The 11177-nt window shown below is 30.2% G+C and overlaps 1 protein-coding gene across 1 annotated transcript; it reads left to right on the top strand.

Annotated features, from left to right (window-relative positions):
* The first annotated feature begins 324 nt into the window (after window positions 1–324).
* LOC134694882 (centromere protein S-like) lies at window positions 325–10946 on the top strand. Its single transcript, XM_063555986.1, has 4 exons — window positions 325–517; window positions 5113–5270; window positions 7084–7150; window positions 9493–10946. The coding sequence occupies exons 1-4, from the start codon at window positions 467–469 to the stop codon at window positions 9625–9627; spliced, it is 411 nt and encodes a 136-aa protein (XP_063412056.1). The 5' UTR covers window positions 325–466; the 3' UTR covers window positions 9628–10946.
* Window positions 10947–11177: the final 231 nt, after the last annotated feature.

Raw genomic sequence — 11177 nt, 5'->3', positions numbered from 1 at the left:
TGTACACGTTTAGCCCGGTTAAAACAATATTTTTCTATTAAGATTATCTCAAATTGTGTTTTTTTTAACATGTAAAATAGTTATCAAAGGATTTGAGTAACTAAGTCTATGAGGTACGACATGGCGAAATGTTATAAGTAATGCAACCATAGCGAACAACAAATTTTAATAGGTACGAAATGGTGAATTATGTTGGCTGTAAAATTGCAGAGGTACGAAATGGTTAAGGTACGAAAATACATTATACACGGAATTCTAGACATACCGTCAGCAATTTGTAAAACGTTTATTATAATTCAGTCAAGGTTATCAAAGAGTTTCATAATGCGATAAAAGATAAAGCGAAAGAAGATTCTTACAGATAAACCAGTCATAATTTACCCGCAATAATTAAAAATGAAAAATAATCATTTTACAAAGAAAATATGGAACTAGGCATTTTACAGACTGTTTGAGATTGACGAAAATGGCAGACAACATCACAGATGATGATTACGAAAGTCTTCAATATCAGCAGGTAATGATGAATTCAATCATCGAAGTTTCTCCAAATAATTTTAAAATTTGGACAAACACTTGTTACTTCGATGATTGAATTTCTTTATCATGTTTATCAATATTACATTATCATTTTTTTCTCTGTGTTTTACCTCAAATGTAATTGAGTGGCGACCCGTGCACAATATGGATAAAGATTTGCATGCTCAGCAATCTTCCTAGTCCAAATAATTATCCTACCGTAGTCTAAGATCGTTCATCTTGTCAGTTCGTTAGGTATTTGTGTTTGAACTTAACAAACGGGGAAACTCCACATTGACATCACTAAGCTGCTTCTGGCGTAGAAAAACTGTACAGAATACCTGCTCTTTTGAATAAAAAAACAATTCAAAAGGTAAGTTTTCATTGTTGTTCTCAATTATTGCTAAAAAATGCCAATTTTCTAATGCCCATTTCAATCCCGACTTCCAAATGTCTTAAAACATTCTAGAACTTCACAAAATCCCACTGCCAGCCTCCATTGCTTTGTGTACATACCATTCAGCGTCATCAATCTTGTGGCAGGCAATACAGGTCAAGCAAATCGTATTTTTAGGAATTTTAAAATGACATGCTTCTTTATACGTCTTACGCGAAAAAAGCCCAACCAAAATGAAAGGAAAACTACATGAAAAAACGATGTCCATGCCATAATTTTGTACAGGCATATAGAGTTGGTTAATAAAAAACAATTTACATTTATTTTTTCTTAGAATTTTCTTTTTATTCATTATAAAAAGATCGATATTCTGACAATGTCTGACCATCATGACTGTAGGAAAATAATCATACAAAATTCCCTTGATGTCAAAAGGGATGGCAAAAAAAAAGTTTTCCTGTTGAATAAAACCCAGAACTATTGCAAACTATTTTGAAGCAATATCCCACAAAGAAATAACGTAATTGCCGTGGACTGAAAAATCCCCTAATTGACAGTAGAGCAATTTGATTGGATATAACGAATTGACATCACGTGATTTTGACCCCATTGAAATTTTAATGTAAACAAACAAGGTCAGAAGGTTCAGTATGGGACAGCATCGTACATTTAGTTACTGACAAACAATTATGATTTACCAAGCTTGACAATGCATGGTTATAAAAAATGAAAGCTAAGTCTACAGAAAAACTAAGAAAAAAATAGCCTTAGTATTTAACGACTTATCATTACACCTGGATATGACGTCTTGAAAGGCTATTATATATTTTTTTCTTTGACGCCTTACATCGTTGAAGTAAGGCGTCAAAGAAAAAAAATATAATAGCCTTTCAAGATGTCATAATTATTTGGACTACAACCTTCCATGGTGTACATGACCATGTAGGCTGTTTGTGAGCTCACTCTACCCAACTTATCTGGACCTAGACACCTGGTAGGTCTTTTCACCACCAAACACTGCAGAAGATCACCGAACACATATAAATATATAAATGCCATCTAACACATCTGCATATATTGTTTTCATTTTTATTAATATATTTGCATTACCTTATGAACAAAGATGAACATGGCAAATAATTATGACTATGATGACATCCCGAAAGGCTTTTTAAAAAATTTCTGTGATGCTGTTATGGCTGTAGGGAGCGTCATAAGTAAAAAATTGAAATAATATTTCAAGGTGTCATAATTAATTGGACAAAATCGCAATCATTACTGTTAACACATTCGCCCCTGCCAGGTTCATGCAAGCCATACATGTACATACATATGTGTTTTTTTCAAATACAAAATACAACTTATATTTATAATAGATGCAATTAGAGTATCTTGAATTGCCTCAAAATCAGGATTTGGTAACATTATACAGGGCTTAGTCCGAGAATAGACAGTTTACAAATACTAGTCTTCATGCATATAGGTCTGATACAATTCCACTTATTTGTTCAGAAAGCCTTTATAATTCACATGGGGTTTTTGATTGTTTGAAACCTTGGCCTTTTTATACTGTTCATTTGATTTTGAAATCCTTACCAGATATTTCCTGATCATTTGTCATGTTTGTGATAAGTTCTACTAGGACGGTATTTTTTATTATTTTATTATCTTCATCATCTTGGTCAAACAAATAAGTAACATGATTAATGAATAATTAATGACATGAATGAACAATGATGTATAGAATATGATTATATTCATGTATTTGCAAAACAATGTAATTATCTAATTACTTGGACACTTCTTTATGGGGCCTCATTTTGCTACATTGTGTACATTGTACATGCACGCTTCCCTAAATGGAATAATGGAATGTCAATGATTCTAATTTCTTAAATCACATAGAACAATGGATTATTCATGTTAATAGTACATGTACATAATTAGAAAAAACAAAGAAACACATTAATGTATTAATGCTAATCTAAAATATAACGTAGGAGTTTTCTCATTAGTCAAGATAAACACATACATGTACAGTCCTTAGGTCTTCTGTTGATAATACATGTACAATGTACTCATGTAGCCTCCTTGTAATCTTACAGTACTACCTGTGACTTTATCTTATTAATGGTGGCCATAAAAATTATGTTGACCATGGTGGCCCTATATGTCCATCATCATACCTCTGTTGCTTTTCTAATACACAAGGTATTAATCAAAAACTAGTCAAGGATAAAGGGAAATCTTGAATGCATTCAAGTGTTAAAATTATATAACTTACAGGTCACATGTCTCAGGTAAAATATACATGTATGTGTTTGTCAAATTTAATAACTGTGATAATGACGAAGAATTTTCAAATATCATGAATATAAAATGAAATAATAAAACTAGTTGAACACACAGCTTAATTAAAAAATAAATGTCTCATGACTATTAGTTTTGATATTTATTATTATACCCTTTAAATAATTTTTAATCAGTTTTAAGTCTTTTTTATAATAATTCTATTTTTTGGTAGTCATGTAAGTAAAGAATAAATGAATATCATTTACAATGCATGCTTTTTTTTTTTTTTTATAGACAAAGTGTTTCTCAAATTATTTTTCTAAAATCAAAATGTTTTATTATTGTAGATAAACTGATCTGCATTCAACATGGTTTAACAAATGATTAAGATTGTCATTAGGACTTAAGCTAAATAAAATTTAGGCAATTCATTATTTCTTTATTGAATAGAATATTTATAAGTATTTGAAATATTCATTACAGCAAAATTTGATAATATTTTTATTGTCATATGATATTTTAAACATGATCCATGTTTTAGAGGTTAAGCATTTCTTTTACTTTTTGTTCTTGGGTAAGAGACATTATAATGAGAAGGTAAATAATTTTACACACTCTATCCTTCTAGGAATTTATTTTCTATTACTAAATTATGACCAAAATTCTCTACCTATTGACACAATCAAGTTTACAGTTTTTATCATAAATTTTTATTTTTAGATTTTGATTTAAATTCAGTTTTTATTAAGGACTTTCATGACTTTAAGAGTCTTAATTCATTCAAGTCCCTGCAATTATTAACTTTATCTGAAAGGCCTAGGTTAATTGACATATTCTTTGTAAATCATAGTAAATGTATACCAAGAATATGTATCATGTCAGTCCAGCACTATTGACTATATAATACACTGGAAAAAAATGATTTAAATAATAGACCATAAAAGTGTCACCATCTTTAGAAGTGCACTTCATTTTTTCTGGAGACAAATTTTGAAAGAAATTCACCAAACTGACGATAATGTATTTAATAAGTTTCAAGACAATTTCTTTAAATAATTTCTTTTCATAAGATTCACTTTATTCAGATATATATATAAGGACATTAGATGTTATAAAAATTTATTGTAAAAGGATAGATATTGATCATCTTATTTTTTTATTTAAAATATACTTGCATGATTATTAGTTTTTATTAATAGTAATAACTCATTTAATAATGTTAAGAAACGATTGAATACAATGTACAACATGTACATTTATATAAACCTTTTACTTAAAAAACAATTATTGAAAGTCTGTTTATTTCAAATTCTAGTCAATAACTTTATCTTTGACTTTTTGCCATTTTTACTCAAGATTCTTACTATAAATAGAAATTATTAAAGAATAAGAAACAAAACAGGATGAAATAAAAATAACAATTAAAAAAAAAAAAAATATTAAATAAAATTAAAGACAAAAAATTATAAAAATTTAACAGACTTAGTAAAACAATTTTTTATTCTACATTTTCCAAAAAAGGTGGAATGTCAATTTTAAAAGAAACCCAAATTACCTGTACAGGTAAATTTTAATAAAACATACCAGCTGAAAACTTCAGGTTGATTTTAACAGGTAACATAATTAGATAAAAAAAATCAACCTATGATTTATGACCCCCAATAAATGGCCAACATCTCAAAATTGAATACCCCAATTAATGTCCACCATTGGATGTTGACCATGCAAGAGGGTGGACATTACTAAGAGGATGTCACAGGCTGTACTGTACCAAATCCGAAAATATTATTTACATAGTATTTTATTATAACTATTAGATGACGATCAAGTAATTAAAATAGTAACTTGAAACTGATAAAAAAATTATCTCAAATGTATTTACCTTTTATTTTTCATGTTTTTAGAGATTAAAAGCAGCACTCCATTACACTACAATGAAGATATGCCAACAGCAGTCCTCCGAGCTAGATGTTGTCTGCACAAAACAGCTGGTAGCCTCAATATCAGAAACAGCATGGAGACAATGTCAAAAGTTTGCAGAAGATATGGAGATGTTTGCCAAGTATGATTTTCTTTTTTATGCCCCATTTACAAATGATTTATTTGTAGGCATTTCATGACAGTTATTAGTAAAGTTTAATAAATGAAGTCCAATAAATTTGATACTCAGTTCACACATGACACATTTTCCCTATGATGTGATCTTTCTAATTTATATGCCAAATTAGAGATTTGACACCAGTTTCTCTGTCCATTGAACATACAAAATGATAGTGTGAGTTGGACATTTGTGTACTATGGACACATTCTTGTTTAGAAAATAGACTTATATTCTAAGAGATAGTTTCATAAACTCCTTTTACAATACATTCTCATTTATTGATGTCAAGTAAACAGAGAAATGATAATTGTGATCATGGTGATGTGATCATGATTTAGAATCGCTCTCAAAGAAAGAGATCAATTTTGTTAACAAAAAGATTTGCAAGTACTTATAAAAAAGAAGATGTGGTATGATTGCCAATGAGACAACTCTTCACAAGAGACCAAGTAACACATCAATTAACAACTACATGTCACCATACTGCCTTCAACAATGAGCAAAGCTTATACTGCATAGTCAGCTATAAAAGGCCCAGAAATCATGGAAATGACAAATGTAAAACAGTTCAAATGAGAAACTAAACAGCCTAAGTTATGTACATAAAATGAAAAAAATGCAAATATATAAGTAACACAGGAACAAACAACACCCACAATGGCCACTGAATTACAGGCTCCTGACTTGGGTCAGGTACATACATCATAAGGTTGGGTTTAAAATGTAAGCTGGATTTCAAACTTCCCCCTAACCTGGGAGAATGGTGTAAAAGTACAACATTTATAAGAAAGAAGTGAAAATTGAAAATAAGAAATAAGAGGAAGGCCACAAATCATTATTTGGATATCTGCACTCATGTTAAAACTTTACAAAAAAAAGGGTTAATATTCACAAACCCAACCAAAGAAATGAGTGATCTAAGATACTCTGTAAAGGTACAATGTAGGTATATCCTGCTCCATATGGGACAGCTGTTGTGTTGCACATGTTAGTACAAACTGGTAATATAAGTAAAAATTGGTTGATAGATTAAATCAAATTCATTCAATCTTGTAAAGAGGACAGTATTATGGCTACTTAATATTCATGGTCATCTGCATCATATATAATGGTCAACAATAATGACTTTAATTAATCTTTCAAATGAATGAATTTAACTTAAGCATTTGGAACCCTTGGATCAATAGCTGCCTATGGCTAGTAGGCAGCAACACTCTATGATGAAAATTTTGATAGTAAAAACGAACTCTGGATTATGGAATATCCTATAACTTTCATTTGAAAAATATACTCCATATTAAACATGTATAATGTCAGTACTTGCTGCTTAATCTGTTACAACTATTGTTAATATTGCATCATGCCTCTTGCCTAACCCTTAGGCACTTCTAAATTTGAAAAACCTTTTTTTAACAAGTATATAACTGTTAAACATTAGTCAGGAATCTGATGTACAGTAGTTGTCATTTGTTTATGTAATTTATATGTGTTTCTTGTTTCTCGTTTTTTTTATAGATTAGATCGTTGGTTTTCCTGTTTGAATGGTTTTACACTAGTTATTTTGGGGCCCTTTATAGCTTATTGTTTGGTGTGAGCCAAGGCTTCTGTGTTGAAGGCCGTACATTGACCTATAATGGTTTACTTTTATAAATTGTTATTTGGATGAAGAGTTGTCTCATTGGCACTCACACCACATCGTCCTACATCTTTTAACACAACTAAGTACTTGCACTTTGATTAATAATATTTGAAATCTATTTCCTTATTTTTTTAGGCATGCCAAAAGGACAACAGTAAATGCAGACGACATCAAAATGCTAACAAGAAGGTCTGGGTCTCTGGTATGTTTTATAAAGAGAACAAGATAATGATTATGTTGGAGAAATAGCCACCGTACATGTCCAACTTATCATGCTAATGAGTGAATTTCAGAGTGCATTAACTTTTTTCTACAAAAATACTTGAGATTGTACATGTATAAAAAAGATAGATTAAATCCATGATAGGAAAATATTTTAACAGAAAGCTATAAACATGTCATTTGCAAAAGTAAAAACAAGTATTGGTAACGTATGAAAAATTGACATAGAAATTAAACATATATATAAAATTGAGAAAGGAAAAGGGGAATGTTTCAATATCCATTTCTGTTGTCATATCTACTTTGAACAAATTAATCATTTCTAAATTAAGTAGTTAATTGACAGCAAATTGGTTAAGGAGGTTCGCTTGTCATGTTTTGGAATTTTTGTCCGATTTTCTGAATTCTCTGGTTTCATCCATTTTAAATTTTTTAAATATTTTGTTCATTGACCCCAATTTTCTTTTTGAAAATCTTTTACATGTATAATTATCATGATAATAAGCCATCTGTAAAAGTCTTATAAAATCTTTGGTATTTTAAAATAATTTAATTTAGGATGCAATGCGTCTTCTGATTGGCTGACAGTGTTTTGTCTATCACCTCATAGACATAATTTTGTCATGAGACCATGAAGTTGTCAATGTTTTTCATGATTTACTCCAGCTTTATAGTCGCCGTCACGTAAAATTGGCACCATGATTTTTGTCCAAATTTTCTAAAATATCGACCGCGTTTACTCGAGATCATGTTTTTCAATTAGCGGGATAAAAATTCAATCCAAATATATACTACTGTCCTACCTTTTATTGTGTTTGCACTGTATAATCCTGACCTTCACATTTTTCAAGATTGTTTTCATTGTAAAACCGCCATCTTGGTTTCTATGAGGATCCCTTACTACATAACATTCGTTACTCTCCAGGTAATATCATTGTCATTGATGATACGATTTCCCGCGCTTTTTACATAGAGATGACGCACAGCACCGAGAGACACAAGAAAATTGAGAGCACGTGGACTCCACGGCAACACTTCCGGTAATAACAATGTCGGATTCCACCATACAAAATAATCCTTGATTTTGTGAAGGTCAGGATTATACTGTGCAAACACAATAAAAGGTAGGACAGTAGTATATATTTGGATTGGATATTTATCCCGCTAATTGAAAAACATGATCTCGAGTAAACGCGGTCGATATTTTAGAAAATTTTGACAAAAATCATGGTGCCAATTTTACGTGACGGCGACTATAAATGGAATTTAGAATTATATTATAAGGAATGACTGTAATATTTTTTCTGTCTATTTGAAATAACATAAAAAATGTGGATCACCATGATCACACTCTAAAATAACCCACCTAACCTGTTATAAGGTGTGCACCACATTTTTGATGTTATTTCTTCATAGACAGAAAATATATTGCAGTCATATCTTAAATAGTTTTTGAGAACTTGATAAAGCAATGAAAAATCAAGAGAGAACATTTTCCCACCAAAATTGCAATGGCTAATATCTTAAAAACAAGCACATTGACCTCTTTTATAGTTTTGCTCTCCTTGTTCCTTTACTATTCTATTACTCTATCACATACTGTAAATTAACATTATGAAAAGCTTGTTATTTTGAAACTGAGTATCTGAATCTGAATAAATCTGAATCTGAAAAAATACGTTGCAGGGCCAGTATATGGCATCAGTGGCAACTTCCTTAAATGGCATTTATGTTAATTGAATGAGTTTACAACTATGTTATGTCTGGCATGTCCAGTGAGGGCAACATATGAACAAAGAGCTCAACACAACTTTCAATAGATCTTCATTGGTAGTTTGATTTAATTTTGGAGTTATTTCCCTTTCATCACATTCTGTTGATTAAATGTAGAAGCATGTATATAAATACGGTGACATGACCAGACCGTAGCTATCATAAAGTGGTTTACTAAAACTGCATGTTTAATAATAGATGAGTCATTCCACAGTATTTATACATGTACATCTAAACTGTATGAATTTGTATTGATGACTGAAGTACACAATAAAATCATAAGAAAACAGGATACAGTGTAACTGCAATGTATTCTGTGAGTGATTTCAGACAAAAACAGTCTTAATTTATTACAAAATAATAATGAAAATAATTACATTGTAGCATAAATATGTAAGTGGAGTCCATGAGAAATTAAATGAAAATAATTACATTGTAGCATAAATATGTAAGTGGAGTCCATGAGAAATTAAATAAAAATAATTACATTGTAGCATAAATATGTAAGTGGAGTCCATGAGAAATTAAATGAAAATAATTACATTGTAGCATAAATATGTAAGTGGAGTCCATGAGAAATTAAATGAAAATAAACAAGATGGTAAGAAACAGAAAAAGAGTAAAAAGAAAGCTGGACCATCAACAACTGTTACCATGGAAACCGATGAAGAGTCAAACATGTGATTGGACCAAAGATATTATATATTGGACTTTGGACCTAAATGCAGAGACATCATTTAAACTAACAAGACTAAGGATGAGATGCATACAAAGAGCTGGTTCCTGGACAAGAACTGGTGTGACTGAACCAGGTTAAAATTTACATGTATGGAATAACTGTTATTTGATTAATATGTTAGTTTTAGTTTCATAAGTACTGCATACTTGATTTATACATGTACTGTTTTGTATGCCCCATGTATGGGCATTATGTTTTCTGGTCTGTGGGTCCGTTTGTCCATCAGGTTAAAGTTTTTGTTCAAGGTAGTTTTTGATGAAGTTGAAGTCCCATCATCAGTAAACATGTTCCTAATGATATGATTTTTCTAATTTCCATGCAAATTAGAGATTTTATCCTATTTTCACAGTCCACTGAACATAAAAAATGATAGTGTAGATGGGGCATCCCTATACTTGGGACAAATTCTTGTTCAACATGTTCAATCATATGTTAGTTTCTTGAAATCAAGTATTGCATTTTTGATTTTATAAAAATAAATTTAAAGACACATCATAAAATCTTGCACAGGTCACTCTCATTCTGTATAGGTTACTGACCTAAATGATTTCAAGTTGTCAAAATTTGGCTTGAAATCTAAGTTTGCAAATAGAAATGTTAAGCATTATTTAGACAACTTTGATTAGTTTGACAATTTTATTTTGAAGATTTAGTTTAGACATCTTTATTTAAAATTTGTAGTAAAAAGATACAATTGTTACTACATGTATTGACTTTTGATATTATTTTTTTTTATGAAACTCTGTTATGTTAGAACATTACTTAATCTTCAATAATGTTTAAACATAGAAGCTTCTACCAATTTGGTATTATGCCCTGGGAAGAGCTAGGGAAAATAATTTCAAACATTTATGTATGGTTCATTGTACACATGGTGCAGATCAGTAGAATCAATGAGAAACATTTTTGATGCAAGAGACTCATTTCTAATTTCTATTTTATAAATGAACTGCCCCATTGACCTTGGTGAAAATTTGTATTGAGATTATTTTAATAGTCCGAACTTGCAATTATTCCCTGATATTTTTGATTGATGTATAATCAAGGGAGATAACTATATCATTAAACATATTTCCTTTGAAGCAAGTAAATCTTATGTGTTAAACTACAATGATTTAATTTTGGATGAAACGCGTCTTCTGATTGGCTGACGTAATTTTGTTATGAGCCCATAGACATAATGAAGTCTTGTGACCATGACGTCATCAACATTTTTTCATGGTTTTCTACGGTTTAAAATGGAATTTAGAATTAAATTTTAAGAAATGACTGTAATATTTTTTATGTGTATTCGAAATAACATAAAAAATTTGGTGCACACTGTTAAAAAACCCGCTACGCATGTTATTCAGTGTGCACCAAATTTTTTATGTTATTTCTTCATAGACAGAAAAAATATTACAGTCATTCCTTAAGTAATGTTTTGTTTCTTTTTATTTATTTTGAATTATAACATATAGTAAACATGAACAACATTATAAAGGACAGATTTATT

The sequence above is a fragment of the Mytilus trossulus genome, chromosome 13 (genome assembly GCF_036588685.1).
Source record: "Mytilus trossulus isolate FHL-02 chromosome 13, PNRI_Mtr1.1.1.hap1, whole genome shotgun sequence".
NCBI classification, from domain to species: Eukaryota; Metazoa; Mollusca; class Bivalvia; order Mytilida; family Mytilidae; genus Mytilus; species Mytilus trossulus.
Note: the sequence above shows the minus strand (reverse complement) of the source record. Positions and strands in the feature narration are given on the sequence as shown.